The 23,885-nt window shown below is 36.0% G+C and overlaps 1 protein-coding gene across 1 annotated transcript; it reads right to left on the bottom strand.

Moving 5' to 3' along the window:
• Positions 1-22,778, bottom strand: LOC116249747 (suppressor of RPS4-RLD 1). The gene is made up of 23 exons (XM_031622986.2): positions 22,361-22,778; positions 22,135-22,244; positions 20,092-20,414; positions 17,136-17,180; positions 16,953-17,054; positions 16,798-16,878; positions 16,200-16,266; positions 14,999-15,099; positions 14,802-14,909; positions 14,076-14,146; positions 13,866-13,922; positions 9,089-9,197; positions 8,918-8,998; positions 8,436-8,522; positions 7,959-8,165; positions 6,228-6,565; positions 4,320-4,406; positions 4,156-4,255; positions 3,396-3,487; positions 3,247-3,285; positions 3,072-3,162; positions 2,152-2,249; positions 1-427 (listed from the first exon to the last, which is right to left on the bottom strand). Exons 1-23 carry the CDS (start codon positions 22,480-22,482, stop codon positions 139-141), a joined length of 2,805 nt encoding a protein of 934 aa, XP_031478846.1. The 5' UTR covers positions 22,483-22,778; the 3' UTR covers positions 1-138.
• Positions 22,779-23,885: the final 1,107 nt, after the last annotated feature.

The raw sequence follows: 23,885 nt of genomic DNA on the forward strand, positions 1-23,885 counted from the left end.
TCCAAGTAACAAAGCCTAAAGCTTATGCACATTTACTATGTAATAATCAAATACAAAGTCAAGATCAATACAACAAAAATCATTAAAACATTAAATACAGATTACAAAAACCACAGTTTCTGATGTGAAGTTTTCTAGTCACTCTTCATAGTTGCTTAGGCCAGCAATAACGGACCCTGTGGTGGTGAAAGCCCCCAATACATCTGGGTAGTCTCTCCACGAGGTGTTGATTTGAATGGAAGGCCAGAGCCAAGAATTTATAGAATCAATAAAAGAGCTAAGATTTGGGGTAAGGATGGCCTCCCAATCCACCTGAATGCCTTTGGGAATGTTTTCTGTCACCTCCATATTTGCAGCAAGATGCAATCCCAGCAGCACCACGTAGCCAACAACAGCCGTGCCCCTAGATAGAGGCATGAAATTATACCTGCACGTACATTATCTTTAACTCAGTTGGCCATGCAAATCTAGAGTCACCGTGGTCATCAATCCATTTGACAGTAGGTGTGTGGATCCTCCTCCTCTTAATTGACGGTAGGATTCGGCAAACTCTTTCACATTACAAGTAGGATGTGAGAAATGCATTCATAACCCGAAACCACTGGAAACATCTCTTTTTAGATATGATGGAACGGAGGAAAACTAGCTGAACCAGCAACATTCAAAAGCCTGATCAACTAACAGATAAAATCCAGTAAAAAATTGAAGCACATGTATTACAAAGATGTGTGTCCGATATATATATATATATATATATATATATATATAGTTTTTAAAATGTGTAGATCGATGGTTCATAAGATGACATGTAAAGTTACTTTTTCAAACTTAACCTACAAATCAGTTTTACCTTTCTGAAAAAGTAGTCATACATGTGGCACCTTGTAAACCATTAATCAAAGATCAAAGTTGATCAGATGACTCAAATGGAGTCTACATAATCTACTTATTCTGCATATTCCTATATTATATATATATATATATATATATATATATATTCTAAAAGTAGTCATATCTTATGTTACTAAATGATTCCATAGGACATATCTAATTGATATTGTCCCTAATGCATAAAATATGATCTATATTCTATAATAATGCAATGTGCTATTTTACTCATTGCGGTTTTTTTAATAACAAATCCAATCTAACATAAAATTCAGACATTACCTCATTTTTTTTCTTAAATTTTCTTTTCATTTATATTCTAGTTCTTATTTTGTTAAAGTTGCCAAGTTTTTTTTACATTGTCCAAGACACTTCTCTTGGTCCATAAAATTTTGCCGCTATCATTATTCTTTCTGCGACTCTCCTAGGCAAAACAGCATTACCATCATGACAAGTATTGGAAGAATGCTACTTGAGCTAAAATTTTCACTAGTGTGCCAACTGCCACTATGTTCAACCACCGGCAAGACTGCAACCAAAGAAACTGAAAAAATCTTTCACAATGCCATCCCCGGGAAGACTGCAATCCAAGAAAACTAAAAAAACTCTTTCACAATGCCATTCAATTCTGCCTTGCACCAAAGCTACCCGCCTCTCCAATGCCCTATTTCTCTTGGTTGTACACCTAGGGGTCCAACCTTGATAGGAGATCCCTCCATCAACTTCATCAGTTCATTCTCAACCAGTCAAGTCAATCTCCTCAAACCACATAAAAACCTATTTTTCCTCCATCACGCTACTCAACCTTAAAATAACATGATACTTTCTTTGTTGATATTATGCACAAGCAAGAACTGGTTTTATTTTCCAAGATACAAATATCATCCCTGATCGGCTGTTTACCAGGAGTGGAAGTAGTCACATACTCATACCTTGAAATAACATGACTGATGATACTTTCTTGATGATATTATGCACAAACAAGAACTAGTTATATTTTCCAAAATAAAAATACCATTCCTGATAGGCTGCTTTCCAGGAATGGATGTGGGGAATTGGTCTGAAGCCAGATGTTTTCAGTAAGCAGACATAAGAACTTCAGAAACTGGGTTTCCTGCCCCCCAAATGGAATTAGTAGCATTGAGTGGTATAATTCTAAACCGATTTCCATGAGAAGTTCCACCATATGGATTTTTTGAATTACAGCCTGTCCAAGTATGTGTTTGCTTGAATATATGAACAGAGACAGAGGAAACTGATTACCAGTAATATGCCAATCTTAGGATTCCTTGCTGTATCTTTTTGAGTGAATCCAAGTCAGTGGAACCATATGCTTCACCACAATAATCATTACATAGAGCCTGCACGAAAATTCACATGCAAAAGCACATTGTTATATCCAACCTATAATCTGAAGTCAACAAGATGACTCATCAATGAAGAGGTAACATAAGGCAGCATGGTGACCGACAGACCTAAGTCACACATAAATATACATGAAAATATGTGTTTGTACCATAGCCACAAATATCATTCTCGGGTATTTATCGGCAAGTTATTCTTTTCAGGAAAATCTCAGAGTTTTCAAAAAAACATACAAAAATCAAAATGTTAGGTAAAAATACAAGAAATGGAAAACTAATAAGTATTGTATTGCATTTAAGAAGGCAAGTTAAATACCTAAAACAAGAGGAAATAAAACAATGAAACACAAGTTAAAAAAATTAAAAACAGAAAATGAAATAATGAAAAAATCGTGTTAAAATCACAATAAATTCATTTTAAGTTTTTTTTTTCAATATATCATGACAGTTTCCCGTTTTTATTGTTTTCTTTGTTTTTCTCACTAATATCGCGACATTATCGAAAATATCGTGATATTTGTGGCTAAGGATTGTACACGTTCCCACATGCATGAGTGCACAAAGAACATAAATACACAAGCAAAGGATAATATAAGGACATCAAGGTCATAGAGTCGGATTTTTTTGTTAAGAACCAAGTGCTGCAGCCCAACAAAAGGGAAAACTTTTCAATTGCTTGTAGGAATTCTCCCACAATAGAAATGTTTATAGATGAAAGGAGCACCACAAAACCAACTGTGAATATTTATTCTCTTTGCACCTACTTACCTAGACATACCGACATTTCACTGCCAAAGACCAATTTAAAGAATGACATACCTCCCAGGCCATTATCATTTCTGCATCATAATCTTCCCATCTGGAGGGTGTACAAGGTGTGCGAATTGCAAAGTCATATCCTTTCTTCCCTCTGCAAGAGATTGGCAACATAAATCTTCTTGTGTTCTAAATCTAGAACTTGGTAAACAACATGCCCTATGTAAGGACATCTTACATTTTTTGAGTGGTAATTCTTGTCCCATCAAGACACTTCCTGAAGGTGTATCCACATTTTATTCAGATTAGAAAACGAAACACAGATGAACAGTTTAGCAACTAGACACTTTCCGCAAGAGAGCAACTAAATGGCTTCATAAGTTTTACCCTTCAAAAGCAGTACTATAGCAGGGAGTCGCTAACCAAAAATCTTCACCAACAACATCATGAAGGTCACCACAACCGTCTGCATTTACGATCTGCATCAATTATAATGTTCTAGGTTTAGCTATTAAGTGAAAAAAAAATTGAGTTATTAACATAATGAAAAAAGCAATAAAGGAGTTTGGTGCAGCATCTGTTGACAAATCAAAAGTGTGCCAATGGACCAGTGAAATATAGCAATAGAAGCAAATCCAGTAAGAAAAATACATTTCATAAGATAATAACTGGATCTTAGTCCTAAATAGGCAGACGCAGGTAGCAAAGGTTTTTAACCATTCATCTCCTTTACAACTTAATGCAATATTAGCTTACAAATATGACATTTTAGGAGCACGTATATGGTAAAGTTCTTAAAATAGCAATCCAAGAATGTTAACAGGAAAGAGTAACCTGTCACTATAAGGTTATACACATGATGGAAGAGAAAGCAGGAAAAAACTAGCAGAGAAAGGGAAATAAAAGCATAAAAACCATAGACTTGTCATGTAGAGCTCATGGTTATTTGTTTGAAAATTTGTATCAGCTCAGGAAACATATACTACTGAATATTGTCACAAAGCAACTTTGTCATTCAAAGCATGCTAGAAAACTTTACAGTGTGCTGCAAGAATGACTTTAGTATTCTAGATATGCTAGACAAGAAAAATCAGTCTGCACACATGCCTAGGCATGCAGAAAGTACATGATATCAAAAGAGACTTACGCTTTGTAGTTTTCCAACATCAGACAGGTCAATGATGCTATCTGATGCACTGTTCACAAACTTCTTCTCCTCCATGATTTTTTTTGCAACACCCAAAGCCCTAAAACATTTTTAGAAATTGAGAATACTGTTTGTGACTGAGAAAAATGAAATAGCAGACTTACCTCTGGTAGTATGGGTAGTATCGAGCAACTTTTGCTTGTCCATTGATCAGTGGTGTGTGAGACCCAAAGCCAGCATTGAACTCCTCACTGAGTTATAGAAAACATGTAACCAACTCCATGAGTAAAACAGACAAACATAGAGAAGAGACAACACACATGCATGCATTGTCAGTAAAACCACCTCACTTTCATGCAGACATCTGATGTAATACTCCAAACACAGAGGTAACTAATTCAACCTTCCAAATGAACATAAGAGAAGAAACTTGAATAGAAAATAAAATGGCTTCACAATGTTATCTGTATCGTACGATACACGAGCTTATCGTGTATCGTAAGTGTATCGCTCGTATCGTATGATATGGGTGCCGTTTCGTATGATACGAGCGATACACCCCTATATCATATGATACGGGGAAAACACAAAAAAGGGGCCCGATGGCCCCTTTTTTCTTTACGTTTTAAAGTTTAAACACTCATCCCTCTCTCTCTTCTTGTGTTTAAAGACTCCAAAAAAAGTGGGAGGGAGAGATTTTGGCCATTTTTAACAAAAATATCTGAGGATTCATCGATTTGAGAGATATTATCGCTGAATTATGAAAGATGATAACTATATGTTTTGAACTTATGAAATTGTGATGTAATCTAAGTCCTAAGACTCCAAGTCCTAAGACTCTAAGTCCTAATATTCTATAAAATTTTCAAGTTTAAAATTGTGATGGATGCTTATTATGTAATTTTGAATATCTGATTTCTTATTTTTTAATGTGTTGTTGTCTTGTTGATACAGAATGTTCCTTATGTATGATGACCTTTTTTATATTTGAATACATTTTTCTTGATTTCTGATTTTTTGTTTATTTTTTCAGATTTTTTATTATTTTCTCTATTTTTTAAAATTGTTTAATATTTTTAAATTAAAAATTAATTTTACGATACGTTACGCTACATTTGCGATATGTTACGATACGGCCGTATAGGTTGGCCCGACAATACGCGTTATGCTACACCTTTTACAATATTGTGGCTTCACACCCATGATATAGTACTTAAGTAACCATTTTAAACTTGATAATTCATATTATATATTATTGGGTGTTGAGAGTCAAGACAGTGATGGCCAGACACGCCTGACCTGTTGCAATCACCCATACCTCCATAACAAAGATAAACTTGATCTTTTAAGGCAAAATAAGAACATCCACTTTTTCCTGTCCAAGAATCTAATATCTGAGAATCATAATGGACCATCGACCCTTTAGAGAAACTACTTCAGAAACTAGTCCCTTGAGATGAATGCGTGCATATGTAGGATAAAACAATGCCAAAAAGCTGAGGAGTTTCCACAGGCCAAGCACAAAGGCAAATGGATATAACAAGGAACATAAAGTAAGAACCCACAAAGCCAATGTGACAATGAAACAGGTGCTTCTGGAAGAAAGAGCATGCAACTTGCAGTTGTAAAATAATACATGGAATAGCTACACATATATCCGTTAATCATCAGGACCATGGGCAGTCTATCACTTGGATAATGACCTACTTAGCTAATAGCAATTCCCTCGTTGAAACAACCAAGAAGGAAAATTAACCAGTATAGGTAGTTTCAAAGAGAATAAAATATGAGAAGTCAGCAGAAATGCAAAGCCCTGCCAATTGCCTGTATAAATACAATCGTAGCAAAAAGGCATGCACAAAATTGAAAATTAAACAGCCCATCAAAGGTCTCGACTACTTATGAAAATGCTACCAGTTCCTTAATATAGTGTTTGAGGGGAATTTACAATCATGGGTAAACCAACATCTATGGAACCAAAATGAAAAAGAAAATGTTTGGCAGAGGAAGACAAAAGTGGATAGGAACCAGAATTTGTGCACATTTATGCAGCATGTGTCAAATATAGATACCTTAACTTGTTCACCCACACAACAGGATCACAGGGTTCAGATATTTGTCTCCACTTAACAGCCAAAGAATATACTTCATGCCAAGACAAACCATAGCGGCCAGGTGTCGATCTGTCTTCACTTGTGCTGTATGAGGTTGATGTCTCAGAGCTGGTGGTGGTGCTACAACCAACACCACCACGGTTCTGGCTCAGAATGTTTGGCTTCTCCTTTCTTCTTATCTTCCTCACACCTCTTGCAGAGGGCTTATTAGACACTTTCCACTCTGCATGAAGAGATCGCCATGTCTTTTGAACCTTCTGTGCAACCTCTATTGCAGCCAAGCCCGCCATTCGGTACTGGACCAGATACTTAAAATAAATTAATTTCCAGGAAAGATGCATCAGCTCGGGAAAAAGCTAGACATATAGGAAACAAAAGGAAAAATGATATAAAACTTGAACTAGTTGTCATCCTATAATAAGCCTAGGTATAATAGGCAATACATAATGAACAGGACAGGTCGCAAAAACTTGGGACACCGATCTTCAGGTAAATGTCCAAAGAAAGAGAAGAAAGCATAGGCATATTAGTCTTTAAGTAGCACTAGGAAGTGCAATTTGTTGTATATTTCATCCTGATAAAACATCAGACATTATTTTTCCCCCGAATTGCCTTTGAACAAGATATACTTGATGAGCAGGTGTCTGAATATTGATATTGCATGCACACACTAATCAAGAAAAATTATCTGTGAATCAGATAGTTCATGCTTATAAATGTTTCGAGTTTCAACACTAGAAAACTAATGTCAACAAATTAACGGTCCCAAATTCAAGAAGCTAGTAACCAAATATTCTACTCTTGTAAATCCATCACCTCACATAGGAAGAACGAGTGCTTGTACAAGAATGCCAGTTTGTTAGACCATTTTGCAGTCTCAACACCAATAATAATAGTTGGGCCAAGAACATGGCCTCTGTCCTAATACAACTCATTAAATATGAGAATGAAAAGTGCTAAAGCCTTGTAAATTACAACCTATAGATATGACCAATTAGGGAGTGGTACTTTAGTAGATTGTAGCATCCTAAGCATATCATTTTCATGTCATCCATTTCTTGACAAAATAACACATTAGCAGAAAATATCTATGTACCATCTTCACTGCCAGTGGTCATAACAAATTAAAGTATCATGTCATAAAGGTAACTGAAACTGACAACTGATCCAAGTGCAACAAATGTCAACAAAACTCAGTGTTGATTTTAATCATTAATGGTAAAGCGAACTAAATAAGTCAGTAGAAGACAAAAGTTCATCATAACAATAGCAGTATAAGCAATTGATGCATCTAAATCTCATTATTAAAGCTAAAGTGCATTCACATTGTTTTGTACATAAATCTAGGAAAAATAAGTCAAGCAATTCGATATAAGGAACATAGTAGTGATGTAACAACCTGTCTGAGAACCCAACAAATAGGCTATAGTACTAAATGTTATCCTTATAATTGAAGAATGCCAAGCCCATAAATCAGAATAGATGAAAAGTCAATTACTAAATAAATGCGGTGTAACTGTGCTAGGAGGGAACAACATTAACAGAGATTTGAGACCAGGAGCTTTACTAACAAAATGTTTCACATGAAACACTCCAAAAGTGCAATCAGCAAAAAATGAATCTATATCTATCCTAACTACACCTCGCCACAAAAAGTTCTTCTTGTCCACATATTATGGAGATAATAACCTGACGCCTGTTAGGTAAGAAGCCTGCACAATCATACTGTATCTTCTTGCCAATGGAATCAGCTGCTTGCAGCAGAAGCTTTTTATGCTTTGTTAGCGTGAAATCCTGTGGCCGAAGGCGTCCACTCTTTAAGGAAGTACGTAAAGGTGGCTGTCTGTACACCCTTTCACAAACATATTTGGGATGCAATCGTTTGCACCAGTATTCCTAAATAAACAGAAAAGTTAAATATAAAAATCCTACTTATTCAGACAAGGATTATGATAACAAAGCTGAACAATAGCAAAGCCAGAAACTGTCGTGTTTCTAGCCTGTTTCATGTGAAATCACTGAAATGACTTGACCAAGAGAAAAACTAGGAATATGGCCAACTAGAACATCAAGTACTACATGGTAACAAGAATAGGAAACTAGATCCTTAATCTTCAAGGTCGCTGATGACTTCTGAATAATCAGCACTCAAATAAAATAAATCACCTTAAATAGGGGGTCAACATCTCCATCAATGTCAAATGAGGCGAATGGTAAGTTTGCCCTTGAAGCAGTATATAAAGCCATTTCCTTCTGCAATAGTAATTAAAAACAATGGAAAATGAATTTGCAACATGATGAAAGTAGTTAATTTTAATACAATAGCATACCTGAAAAACCAAGAACTAAATGCTGATATGAGCTAGAATCATATACCAGGTAACGTGGATCTATTGATGTACAGTGAGATAGATTCCCACTTTTATACATCTCATTACTCATGTCAATATGCATACTTGCTCATGACCTCATACAGGAATGACCTAGCAGTTTTTGTTATAATTGGAAAAGGAAAAAAAGGTTCATTGAAGAAATGAAGGTCTCTTCTACAGCCTAAACAGCTACACTACAGATTCTCATTACATGTCACACCAATAATGACTTGGAAGTCAGAACTGTACTTAATAAAAAGATCATAAAACTAGTACCTGATAAAACGCCATGCATTGAAGCACAAACTTATCAATAGAATCAAGCTCCAAATCCAACACACAATCATAATCCTTTACCTGTAAGATCATGATAGTAAGCCAATAAGGTGAATTATCAAAATAACTAGATTGCCAGACCTTTCCTCTACGTTTATAGTTTATACATACTGCATCTCCATAACAGCCCAAAGCATGGTGACAAGATGCCCGTAAATACATGCACTCAATATTGGAACCTTCAATATCCAATCCAAGAGATAAGTCCTTGATAGCACTTCTGCAACACGAAAACTTATGTCATAAATGTGTCACAAGCAACAGCCTGTTTCATATGCATTCTTTTTGAAAAAACAAGAAGTGTTGCAGCAGTAACCTAGCAAACCATTGTATGATTTGGATATGTGATCCTTTTTCTCCTTTCTTCAAACAATTACACAATGAAAGAATGCTCGGAATTTAATCAGCTTCGTTCTTTTTGAGATACAGAAATTATCAATTTAGTAGGACTCACTGTCTTCAGGAAACAATCAATATGACCTTATCTTGCATGATGTAAAAGGAGCGATTTCACTTTGTTCCCATATCTTTCAAGTCTTTATTTCATTTTTCATTAATGGAATAATCAAGAATGGCTGCATAAATATTGGAATTGGTTGTAGCCCTAGCCTGCTACTTCTGATATCATGCACATGTACTTGTTTATATAGCAACTCATTTCCTGTCAGACCTCACCTATACAAACCTTGAATTTATTTTCTTGACAAAATGCACATTCACATCTAGATGTGAATCAGATCACAAGTTGGACTACATTTGCATGAAATCAGAAACCATAAACACTGAATCTGCAAAATATAGCTTCTCTACAGGGTACATAGGCCAGGTTGGTAAGACCAAACCTGAAGTTCCTAGTACATCAAAAATGCAAAATATCCCCCACTTCTGGATTACACTTCAAGTAAGCTTGCTGCATTCAAGCAAGTTCCATAACTGTGCAAAGAAAATCCGTGCCCAGTCACTCTAAGAGAGGTCACTGCTAACACAGATCACTAGATGTTTTTCCTTTTGCACCTTTGGTTCATTTGAAGTTACAAACTGTAAATGTAGCCAGTTATTACAATTGCTCATTAGATATCTGCTCCTCACTCTGCATACACTTCGATACTACAGACTGAACACCCATTAGCATTACATGTAGAAGTAGGAGAAACTGGGGCTTGGCCGGACTGACTTGTTAACTGACCCATAAAGACCAGGCCAGGACAGGGTTTCAATAGACCTGAGGGTCAAGTTCCAAACCAGGCCTGGCCGATTGCCAATCTTAGCGCCCACCAGCCATTCTAGATGCCTAACACCCAGTTGAGACATTAAAACCACACTAAGCTGCAACTTGTCACATAAAACGCGTATTATTCGAAAAAAAAAAACGTGTATAATACCCGAGAAATAAGTCAGCCATATAAAACAGCAATTAGACGTGTCTTTTTTTAAAGAAAAATGCCAAAAAATAAAAAAACATGAAAAAACACGTATTATATGCATTTTTTCATATTATTATTTTAATTTTTTTATATTTTTCAGGATTTATTAAATGTTTTAAAGTTTTTAAAAATTTGCCAAGATTTTTTCGAGGTATTCCTGAGATATACAACTTTGGCGTATTATACAGAGAAATTCCTCACCATATAATACCCGTACATGATATATGTGACAATGGCTGCAACACATTACAAAAAAATAACAAAAAAATAAATTAACTGAAAGAGCATCTGAATATGCTTACAAATTTATTAACATTTTAGTACCCCGACATGTCTGATTAAAATGGGAAAAATACGTAAAAAATTTTAAATTTTTTTAAAAATTCATAAAAACTTCCTAAAAATTAGGAGAAAATAAAATAAATGAGAAACTAATAAGACATCATCAAAAAAAGAAATACATAACAAAAAAAAAATAGAAAAATGAACACAATCAGTCAAACAAAGAGGTCAGAAAAAAATCAGGACTAAACAGAACGTATTAAAATTATTTTAGTCTACTTGAATATTTGAAGTTTAAGTCTAAGCTTCTAACCCACAAAAAAAAAATTGAAGGTATAGAGAAACCAACGCACAAAGTTTCTAAGCCATAGAGTTTCTAAGCTCTAACTTCTAACACACATATGAAAATCGACTGAAAAATCAACATGTGCAAATCGACTGAAAAAAAAAAAACAGAAACTAGAAAACTACACGTCCAGTATTTTTTAGTATTGCTTACCTCAAAAAATCCAACGCAAATCTGCAATTCGACTGAAATAACCAACGCAAATCCTACCTGAGCAGGCATAGAACAAGGTTGGACAGTCGGAGGTCAGCTGGGTGCCGGAAAATGCAACCAGCCGTCGAAGGTTTGATGTGGCTGCTGCTCGACCGAAGCTGCCCAACAAAGAGATGCTGGTGTGCTCCACCGGTGAGTTTGCAGGTCCCGAACCTCGCTGGAAGTCAGAAATGGTCCAGGTTTTGAGTTTCCCCAATTTTTTAGACCATAAACCCTAACACTATGTTTGGATGGAGGGAAAGATAGGGAAAGGGAAGGGAATGGGGAGGGAAAGGAGAAGAAAGGAAAGGGAAGGAACGTTCATTCCTTTCCCTCCCTTCCCTTTACACCCGACATAGTTATTAGCTTTCCATTCCTTTCTCTCCTTATTAATTAGTCATCCAAACACAAGAAAGACCTTTCTTTCCATTCATTTCTCTTCCTCTCCCTCCATCCCACCAGGCTATAAATTGAAGATCGGAGGTCTGCTGGGCATCGACTTGTTTTCCTAGTTTTGTCGACGAAATCTTTTTAACTTTTTACTGTTATGCTTTATTCATTTCTTTCCAAATCTACCATCTAAAATTGTCAAAAATTACAATTGATGCCATCATTTGAAAAAAAAAAATCTCGCTTCAAAAAAAAACGTGAGAACAAATGTGTTTTAAATGCGTTGTTTTCGCAACTTAAATGCGTTTTTTTTTCGGCATTTCATTTTCGCGTGTTTTTTGTGACTATCTACATAATGAAGAGGGCTTCAGTTTTGGAGATGGAAGTTCAGATATATCGCTAAAACATGAGGCCTATCAGCCCACCACATGTAAAATGCACCCTGCTTTTAAGCTTATTACTTCTGCTTGTGTTATTTTTAACAACTTATTCTTGACTTTGAAATGAACACGCGCGCATGAAGAACTATACACAACACTCATGGATGATGGAAGTGTTCATGTGCACATTTTATACATATGGCAATTTCTGAAAAACACCTAAGGTTTTGGCAGTCACCAAAAACATGTATTTTATGTTCTTTCAATTTTCAAACACATCTCAACCTTTGCACTATGAATGAACAAAAGTCTTCCATGATTCCATCAACCTAGCCTAAGCCTATCATTATCCCAAGATGAGTTAATGAGCTAAAATATCCTCAAGATGAGCTATACATACATACAAGCGCGTGCACACACACACACACACACATATATATATATATAAAGAAAGTGACAATTACCTTCTTCTGAGGTGGCAAACACACAACCCTCCTTTCTTAATACAAAAATATTTTCAGAATATCGCAATAAATTGAAAGAAACAAGTGAAATGAAATAAAGGAAAAATATTGCCAAAAGATAAAGATATGGCATAAATGTCGTGATAATATCACAAGAATTTTCCAAAAATATCACTTTTAATATGTTCTAAACTTTTTCTAGTTTTCTGTTGACATTTTAATAAATATTTTAAAATTTTCTAACAGTTCTTGTAAGAAAATTAGTGAACAATTTATACTTTCATGTCATAATTTCACTACCGTTTGTACACGACAACTAACGGTGTCAATGACTGAAGACCTAGGCAGCCACAAGCGAAGGCAGAGGGGCAAACAACCAATGACCGACAACCTACCTCCATTTCTATTTCTGCTATCACTAGCAAACAGGGTGCTTAACAGTATGGACTCAAAACTCTCAGTTGATTAACTAGACCAACCTGTTAATATACTAAACTACTAATATGTTCCTTATTTTCTTATTATGGTATGTGATACTTTGTTGTTTTTCTCTAATCAATGACAGAATCATGGTTTGTTAACTACTAATCTTATGTATGTATGTTTGGACAATGGAGGAAGAGTTTAACTAGTTCAATTATTTGACTGGTTTTTCCAACCTCTCTATGTCACACGGACACGGCAAAATAGCCCACGTATCCGTGTTGACATGCGGACACGGCTAGGACACGGCAAAAAATAAAAGTCATTAATTTAATTTTTTTTTTCATTTTATCAATTTTTTATGATGCATCCAATTATTTCCATGAACAATCCTTTCAGATATTCAGTACTTTTGTGATAAAACACATTTTCTAACAAGATTGTAAGAGTGAACTATTAATTTAATGTTTTTTTTAATCTTATCATTTTTTATAATATTTAATGTAGCCGTGTCCGCATATCCAAAAAAATTGAAAATTGCCGTATCCGCACCCGTGTGACATAGCAAGCTCTCTTCTCTCACTCTCTAACCTACATTTTCCCCTTTTTGGCTTTTCCCCTTCTTCCCATTTTCATAATCACCCTCTCCACCTCAGGATTGGCAGATCCTATGGACGGAAAGGAACTAGAAAACCCAGTTCCAACTGAGACTGGTTTTATCATTTTCCTATACAGCAGCCACGCTTTTTTTGATAAATGTCCACATGGCATAACTTTTTTTAGCATTGAAAATGCACTTTTGACTAGAGAGAGAGAGGGAGAGCACACATGCAAATGTAAGATGGCAGTATGCATTGCTCCTTATCTCATAACAGTCATAACCGTCCCACTACACAATCAAGGTATCAATCATACCACAGAAGTGATGAATCTTATGAAAATGAAAGACGTAGAAAACGATATTTAACAACACAAGTACAAATTTACCTATGATTCCCCATGCCATGCTGCAGAAGCCCACGCAAATGATATGCTTTAGCAACCCTAGCTCATATTATAACAGCACACTTAGTAGTTTATGTGAATAAATGAAAAGATATGAAAATTCTGCAGCAGTGACACATTTTTTAAGATTTATCCAATCTAAAGAAAAAAAAATCTAGAACAGAGAAGACAAGAAAGATGGAATGGTCAAACCTGCTATCAAATTGAATAACTCGTTCAAGGCATGCAAGAGCCTTCTCTGGCCTTCCAAGTTCTTGGTAAAACTGTAACCCACCAGAAGCAACATGCATGCCAAAAGCTTGAAAATTGCAATATAACAAGGAAAAGGAAGTTTACACAAGACTTTGTATATTAACCTTTAAGAGATGTGTCTCACTTAAAGAAGAAAGAATAAAAGGACAGACATCATAATTTGTGTCATCACTAAAGAATTTTGTCCAATAAAGCTTCGTCTCCATGCAAATCCTTATTAATATATATCATCACAAGTTAAAGAGTACAAAAATTCCTTAAAACACTAACCACATGCTCTGAAGTACGCACTGGTGCAGGCAAGGACTTAAGGAGAATGTGCAGTTTATTCTATCAAAATGCAGTGATTCGTGTGCAGCAACGTCATTTGGTACATCTTACATATAAGCTTATAATCATGCATCTCCAACTGAAAATTTGGAGACAAAAAAAAAGGTACTACATTCCACTAGAAGAAATCTCACTACCTAGAAGTTTAGAACTTCCAAAAAGTCAACACACTGATAGAGAACAAAATAAATAAAATAACATAAATTGAGAAAATTATTAGCAACCTTGAACATATCAAAATAGAAAAAAGAAAAAGAAAAAAGAAAAAAACTTGAATACTTGAAAACTCAAAATATTTAGTATGGAATAACAAACTAAAAACTAACCCTTGCATACCTGTGCTAAATGGAGCCATCCATCTTCAAACTTTGGATCCAACTGCAAAGACTTTTTATGTGCCTCCTCTGCCCTTGCATATTCCCCAAGAGATGATAATGATAAACCCTATAATTAAATGGGAGACCAAGCAAGAATCAGATGCAAGGTCTTGAACCACAAAAAAGATGTATGCTAGGACAACCAAAAGTGCTTACAAGGTATGTGAATGCAGACTTGTTGTCCTTATCAAGCACCACACAGGAAGACAAATCCTCAACTGCAGCTTCATAATCTTTGGACTTGAAATTAACAATTCCTGCAGTTAAAGTCATTTTTTTGAACTGTCCACAAATTTGTGAATTTTAAATTTTAAATTGCAGAGCCACTACAAGTTAGAGCACAACTATATCAATGGATTATATGGACATTAAAGATGGTATTAAATAGGGAAAAAAAAAACTTATTTCTACTATGTTTAAAATTTCATAAAATTCAAAATAGTCATTAAAATGTTAAAAAACCCTCAAAAAGAATTCAAAATACATTACAACTTTTTTGGAGAAGAAATGTGATAAAAATATGATATTTCAATTTGCCATTTAAAAAGTTGCAATTTTTAAATTTTGTTGTTTACTTTACTTTTTCCTTTCTTTATTTTTTCTTAAACATGAATATTTGTGACATTTCTGCACACAGACACCTTCCTCCATGACTAATCAGTGATGCTTAATATCATAAACAGAAAATGAACCAAGTATGTAAGTTTTCACTGCAATTTCCTCTTCCCCACAATTTCTTTAGTACTCTTTCCTACAACCGCTCCTTTTCTTCTTTCACTAATTTACCCCACATACATAGCCATTGGCAGTTTTTAGATTCGTCATAGATTCCATCTTTTCATTAACTAAAATAAAACCATTTAAAATATGATCTTGAACAAATTGATTGAACTCATATTTGGTGATCTTCGAATAAAGGAAAAAGTGAAAGAAACGTATCATGTAATGTTTTTAACATCACACCAAGAGCCATTACAGGATGAGGCAGAAAACCTTTTTTTTTTTCCCTGTCACAGGCAGAAGTGTGTATATGTATGTCTATAACAGTATAACTTAAGCAATTATCCTAATCTACTCAAACATAATGTAGGTTCTCAGGTTAGAAATCAAACACTTTTTTCCAACGTTTCATACATAATGTTTGGTATATGACAAAATGCATGCAAATGGAATTTGCACACATCGAAAACTGATGAGAAAGCCATAGCCACACAAAACAATGACACCCTTACAAGTTATAATTCTGATTTTTCAAGCACATATACATCGGATCTACAGACTGATCAAACGTTTTCAGATATCAGCTTAGCAAATCTTGAAGTTAGCAGGAAACAATGGTGCACAGACCATATATTACCCCTTTCATGTAAGATGTCTGATGAATTTGGCTCAATTTCTAACGCTTTTGTCAGGTCCTCAATGGCCTGGAAATCAAAACAAAATTCAAACTTACTCAATAGATATAAGACAGGCAAACATTAAAAAAGTCACACTTCACACCCTATTATTTATACAATAGAATCATTTGTTCGACATGCACACATGAAATACTTCTCAAAAACAATGCCAACCTAATGACTTCAAATATACTTATTTTTCAACTAAATAACCAGTAAACCTGTGTCACAAAGACACTCTTATTTGGGTAAGGCACTATTTAAAATTTTAAATATGGCAGATTAAATGTGCTGCTAAAGACACAGCCAAAGAAGTGATGGGTGCAGGCAACACAATAATTTATTGTCCATAAAATGGAATGTCAAATTTGATAAGTATGGATGTTCACATGCACAAGTGCATGCATATACACATAGACACAGAGATGACACTTGCAGACACATAAAACACAACTTGGACACAAATAGTTGCCATTGCCAAATATATCATGAATAAATGGTCCCTGGATTTGGATCAAAGATTTTGTCTAAGTTCAAAGAAAGAGAATAAATTATTGCCTCCAGAAATTCACCCATAGCAGCACGAGCTTGGCCACGCCTCTTCCATGCCTCTCCAGCCATTGGGTTTGACTCTATAGCCTGAAGTAATCCCCACTTTTGGATTAATATATATTAAGTTTTGATCTCCAGACAAAAAACTGCAGTCATGCAACCTTACTGAAGTCTCCCATAGCTGTATCAAGATCCTTTTGAAAAGCATATGCAGTTCCTCTTCCAATTAATGCTTCAGGAGACATAGGGTTTTCCCGTAAGATCTGTATTCATGGCATAGAATTAGTTGTCTGATAGTTACCAAATAATAAGATAGAAAAACATAGCCAGAGCAAGATGATAACCTGGTTAAAGATAGACACGGCTTGGTCATAGTTACCTTCATTCACCTGTAACAAGATACTATTACCTTATTTTTTTCATTTGGAGAGAAATTAAAACTTATACATAATGGCTTATCCATCAAGACTTTTTTATTATCTTTATTAATTTATCTATACTAACTAAAAAAAGTAAGATCTTGAAAAGATGGGTAAATCCCAGAATCTAATGCAGCTATTGCATTATTTTAATATAAAACCAAATGTGTGTGTGTGTGTGAGAGAGAGAGAGAGAGAGAGAATGTCAACAAATTCAAAAAGGATATTTGTGCCAAAAAAAAAGAGACAAATTTTAGCATCAATCAACGTGTGACTGGGGCATGGACAAGGTATGCGACCTACTCCAATTTCTAAAATGACAATTTTTCCAATTCGCATCTTGTCATAAAAGAATTATAGAGCATTTCAAATTACTTTGCACAATCCTTCCCTTGCTGGCTTTTTATTTATAGCATGGATTTTTATATGCATCTACTAGGATGGGCTCATCATTGTCACAATATATGGCCACGCAATCTAGCACAAGCGAAACTGCAAGAACAATTTCTCAAACAAATAGTACATATTCTTTTTACTGAGGAAAAATGTTTTGCATCAGGAAAGCCAATGAATTTGGAGATAATCTATATTCTATAGAGTCAATGACACCCAGATTCATGTCAATTTTGCTTCAGAACTAAGAAGTTTGCAGTTCAGCTTCTTACAATCCAAGTGTATTTTATTTATTATTGTGTATGTTTCATCATTGTCACTTGTTTTACATCACTATTGTATATCTAGTTATTGAGGGCATTCCATAATGATGAAAAGTATCTTTACTTAAAGGGAAGTTGTCACGTTTTCTATTTTGAGAAAAGCATGAAAATCAAAAAGGTTCTGCTCTTCTTCTTCTTCCTCTTCTTCTCATATGGTGGAGACTTGAGATAAAAGGTTCAGACAGATCTAGTAGATGGGTAAGACCAAGTGAAAATGGTTGGTCCAAACCTTGGTCAGATTAAGTTGGGAAGGTTCCAGACCTAGATGGCTAGATCCTCATTGTACTGATCTTCTCACAGGAAAACTAATCCTGGTCCAATTAAAAAATGTAAGCAGATCCAGTTCACACCCCGCAAAATACTACCATTTAGGCATTTACTTGTTGAAAATTACATCTTAATCAGAATTTGATAGAATCTAGTTTAGCATAGAACTTCTAAACTAAGGCACATGGAAACACCAAAATGGCGCCGCACCCGTGTCGATGTAAGTGCAGGTGTACATTCGCCCTGACATAACACCTGACTTGGTCAAACTGAGTTGGGTGCTGCTGACCGCACCCGCTCTTGTTTTTTCCTTTTTTTCCTGCATTTTTTCCCTCCTCTCTCTTTCCCCTTTTCCTTCCTATTTCTCTCTCTTTCCTTTTTTGCCTCTCTCTCTCTCTCTCTCTCTCTCTTCCTTTCTTTGCCTCTCAGGGTAAGAGAGAGAGTCCTTTTCAAAGTACATGAGACCAGATATGCTTCTTAAAAGACGTCCAGTTTTATTAGCCTACAATTTTTTTTTGTGAAGGTTATAGGCCTGGTACAACATACCTGATCGTCAACGGCGTAGGCCTGTAGTCCTTTAAAGAGGACTCCAATGCCTATTGATCAGACCTCTCATCTTTTAAACCAAAATTTTATTTAATAAAATTTTGAATTTTGACTGACATTAAAATAACACTCATCAAAAATTAAAAAAATTAGACAAAAGAAAACAGATTAAACCTTTAATTACTTATATAATAGATTTCATTTCATATATATATATATATATATATATATATATATATATATATATACATGTGTGTGTGTGTGTGTGTGTGTATATATATATATGACCTCACTGCACTTGCACCTAAATTCTTTTGGAAGTTGCTGCATCCCACATTCGCATCCGCACCAACACCCTCACTGCACCCATATGACATAGCTTCAAAACTATAACTGGTACATTCATCAATCAGAAATTATAGGTCTGATCCAGACGGTTTGTCCTCAGATCTCATACCATATGCTGATCTTATCATGGATCAGGTGTGGATCACAACTGTGCTGCTAGCCCTACTAAAAACTTGTAGGGATGTAAATGTGCTGAGCATGGTCCAGATATACTGTTGCAAATTCTCACTCTCTGGGTATTCTCTCAATCAGAGACGGAGCAGAAATGTATCAAATATGAAACTAGTTAAAGCAGAATAAATTCGTAAGCAAAATCCTTAAAAGTTATTGAAATTTACATATGGTAGGGTTAGCAGCACGGTTAACCATGCCATGTAACAAACTAGTTTAACATGGCCAGTTTCAGTTAGAACTTAGAACTTCCCCACTTCCCACATTCGAAATTTTCTTTGGCTTTTCTGAAAAAAATCTCAAGAAAATTTTGACAACTACATTGTCTATGAAATACCTAAAAGTATGAGAACATATAAATGCTAAAAGGAAAAGGGACGTTTTATTTGGTTAACATTGTAGATATTTAACCTATCAAAATTTTTGAAACATCTTAGCTCCCTTAGGCCTTAGCACCATCTAGGCATAAAAGGATACCTTGGAATCATTGTCACAAGTAACAAGTGTCTTTTCAAAACACCAAATCCAAAATGGCAAAATAAGGGGCGAAGGCATGAATTCAATTATGGTATTGCATAAATATTGCCAAAGGAAAATGTCATGAAAATATGTGTTTTTACAGTGATACGTTCAAGAGCATTTCCTCCAAAAATAGAAATATTTTAAAGGTGGATACTTGGACAAAACAAACAAAATATGAGTGTATCCATGGCTATTCTAAACGTTAGTCTAGATAATGATAAAAGTTAGCATGGTGATCACCAACTATTTCCTAAGAGAAGAAAGAATATCCACTAAGACAGTTACAGCTTTAGGAAAATAACTGATCATACCTGGGCAATTCCCCGTGATAATCGAAAATCTAAGCTTATCGACTTTGTTTTTGAACCAGCTGTAGAAGAACTCTGCTGATTTAACTTTGCCTTATTGCCTGACTTGCTCTGAATTCCTGCACCTGAATTATGGTTGGTTAAACTTGTTGACAGCTGCACTGGTTGCTCCAAGGCCATAACTGGCCTATTTTGTTTCAGTTTGCATAACTTTTCCAATTCAAGTAATTGTTCTGTATCTGCTGATTGACGAACTGCAGCCCCATGACCTTGTTCCCATATATGTAAAGCATCTGCTTGCTTCCCCAAAGCTGAAAAAGCATGCCCTGGAAGCAATTTTTATTAACAACAGGAACAACATTTGTACAAGCACAAGAACCATGAAACCAACATTTCTTAACATCTCCAGCAGAAGATGTTAGCATTATTAAGTGCCCCTATTTCTCAAATGTGTTGAACCTAAGTTATTCAAAACACCAAAAACTGGTTGTGGATTCCAAATCATGTGCCAGATGATGCTCCACGTTTTTCATTTAAAAAGTAGTATATCAAGAAAGACCTTGAGAAACTACCTAAGTCATATAGCTGTGGAAGCAGGTGAAGAGTAATTTTGAAAAGTTGGGTGCATGATACGTACATACACATATATGTATATGTATGTATGTACACACATGTATATATATATATATATATATATATATATCAACAATAAAAACTGCTAGTTTGCTTTTAGTAATTACTAACACATTAAATTGTACTGAAACCTGCATCATTTATATTTCATAACATGAACACAGTTACGAACAATAAAATTGAAGCAACAAATAACTCAACAACAAGAAATGTTACACCACTAGAGTTTCAATCACTAAGATAAAACTGTCTATATAAGCTCATAATGCATTACAAATTGGCATAGAAAAAACCGACTAGTTTTCTGGAAAACTAGATACCTTCAAATGCGACCTAGTCCAATTTGGAATAGAAATAGACATGCGTGCATTAGATGCACCTAACTCTTCTTTGACTGTGTTTGGGAAGCATACGATTGGCTGCACCCACATCCAGCCCTGCTGGCATGGTTATGGCCCCCAAACACACGTGTCCGTGCAATGCCAAAACTATAGCTTCTTGACCAAGGTCCACAGAACAGGACCCAGCATAAAAGTTGAAGACACGTTTGGACCAAAAGTGTGCCACGAATCAGCAAATCTAGGATTCCAAGTTATATAAAATACTCCATCTACAAATGCCATCAACCAAGTACCACTACTGGCGGATCATTACCATTAAGTTGGTTAATTTGCAACCCAGACATGAGTTTAGATCTCTAAATGTCAAGTTTCTCTTGACAAAACAATCGAAGTACTAGTTCCCTGCATCTCTTCGTGATTGCTAAAACTGAACGCATTATGTGTTCTGACCAATGACAAATCCAGTTGCAGTTGATAATCGATCAATCTAATGTACAATGAATCACTAAGGATAATCATCAAACAAAACAGAACTGCGTACAGACAGAACGCAGCCTAGTAAACAACAAAGGTTAAATTGTCAAAGAAGAAAGCATAAGGGACAAAATGGAGGCCACGTTTGACCAAAATTATCGAGTAAATATGAAACCCCCTTCTCGGATCAGATTTTGCGGCCACGTGAAAACTCCCATCCGACAGCGGTAGACCATGAAACTTCCCATGCAGCTCACTATCAATGTGACCAATTGCGAGAACTTTCCTAGCCGCATTGCAATTCATATACCAGCATATATAATCGACCTCGCAATCAAACCAACAGAAGCTTGCTTTGCCGATAAAAATACCAAAATTTAGTAGTAGTTCAAAATAAAACCCTACTGCCCCAAAAACATTAAAATTCATCAAAATCTCCGCTAAAATTAAGTAACAAAACGAAACCGACGCGTCGCCAAGAGGGAAACAACATCTAAAAGAGAAGGAGAGAGGCCTAAAAAACGGTAGAGCGTGGCCGATATGTCCAGCCCAAAGCGACCTGAGGAGAAACAAATCAAGAAACTGCAAGGGGACTGACCTTTAAGCACGTAAGCCTGCACGCAGTCCGGGTCGAGCTCGAGCGCCCTATTGCAATCCTTGATCACATGCTTGTAAAGCTCCAGCTGGCTGTAGCAGTACGCTCGCTTGCTAAACCGCCGCCACCCAAAATTCCCGCCCAACATCAGCGACAAATTCGGAATCAATTCCAACCACAATTACAACACAAAATTAAGAACAAGAACGCCGCGTCAGCAGAAGGTTACCAGATGTCCAGGACGGAGGAGAATTGGGAGATCAAAGAATCGAGGATGCGAATGGCCTTGGACCAATCCCGGGCGGCACAGGCCTCGACTAGTGCCTGCCGCTCGGAATCGGACGCCGCCATCGATCGCGTTGGGCCGCACCGATTTATACCCGAGCTAGGGTTACAACATCCATCTCGCGATCTGGGCCTTAACCTCTTCCTCTGCGTCTTCTCGTTGGTCGTCTGTTTCCGGTAAAGAGTGCGAGAAGAGAGACGGGGAGAGGATGAAGTGAGCTGGAGGAGTGGGGCTGAAGGCAGAGATCGTTTCCTTTTGTAACCTTTTCTTTGATTTCCTTTTCTCTTTCCTCAAGGAAGGACGCGGACATGGATGTGAAGGCTTGTCCTTCCCCACCTCCCACCCCCGCGCTCCATGTTTTCCCTCGCTCCCCTTTTTATCGGGAACGTTTCATCCAAAGCAGTAGTAAAATCCTCTTCCTTCCTTCTGTCTTTATCTGGTTGAAATGCGCAACTTGATTTTGCTCGCAACCGCGAGTCAACTCACTGATACCAATTTGGAAATGTCACACTTTTTAGGAGGGGCGTTTGATTGCCCAGGATTTTTAAACCCTTGATATTTTAGATCTACGGATTGAATGTCTGATGCTACTTCCATTGATCTTAACCGGACCTTTTCTCAATGACAGAACACAAAATTGAGGTTCTGTTTGGATGACGCTTTACAAAAAGTGGGTTTTCTAAAAGCCTGGTTTTGTAACCTTTTTTTTTTTTTAATGAGTTTTGTAAGCCGGGTTTATGTGTTTAGATGACCTGTTAAAAACGTGATTTTCACTCTTTGAAACTTGTTTTTGTTTGGGTGAAAAAAAAGAAGAGTTTTACTTCATGTTTTCAAAAACTATAAGAGATTTTCATTAACATTATCTATAAGTACTTATTCTTATTGTTGTTGTTGTTGTTATTTGGGAAGAAATGGGATGGAAATGAGCTGAAAAGTGCCATGGAAAAGATGTTTATCACTTTTGAAGCCACTATACACTGAGTCTAGATATGCACTTTATTCATTGAATTTGATGAACATTTGAAGAACAATTGAATTTCAATAGAAGTTGATGATGTGAGACACATATAGAAACCATATGAAGTATTCAATGGTTAAAAAAAATAATTATATGTTTGAATTAATTTGATAATGAATCATTTACAACCAAGGTTGTTGAAATATACATATGATAACAACAAAAGTAAATGCCCTTTTACCCAAAAGGGTGTTTTGGCCAACAAGTTATTGAAAACAAGACAAGCAAAGATCACAATGGATTAAGTGCACGAGTTTGGAACTTAGCTAAGATGATCCCTGCATGTCATTTGGGTTAGACCAAGCTTGGATTGAGTTAGTGTAACAACCCGACCCACTCTTGGGTTCGGGCTTTTGGTTCGGCGGATCCCAATCCCCCCCTCCTAGCAGTTTCGGCTCCAGCCTCAAAAAGGCTAAGAACCAAAAGAATCATCTCATTAATGAGTCCCTC

Source organism: Nymphaea colorata, chromosome 3 (assembly GCF_008831285.2).
Source record: "Nymphaea colorata isolate Beijing-Zhang1983 chromosome 3, ASM883128v2, whole genome shotgun sequence".
Lineage (NCBI taxonomy): Eukaryota > Viridiplantae > Streptophyta > Magnoliopsida > Nymphaeales > Nymphaeaceae > Nymphaea > Nymphaea colorata.

What these genes read in the sequence shown, in the direction of transcription:
- LOC116249747 (XM_031622986.2), bottom strand. Translation starts at nt 22,482, where the DNA reads ATGGCGGCGTCCGATTCCGAGCGGCAGGCACTAGTCGAGGCCTGTGCC. An exon ending in GCAGGCTTACGTGCTTAAAG is followed by an intron (nt 20,415 to 22,134) that starts GTCAGTCCCCTT and finishes AATTGCTTCCAG; the next exon opens with GGCATGCTTTTTCAGCTTTG. An exon ending in AGTCTGCATTCACATACCTT is followed by an intron (nt 14,910 to 14,998) that starts GTAAGCACTTTT and finishes ATTTAATTATAG; the next exon opens with GGTTTATCATTATCATCTCT.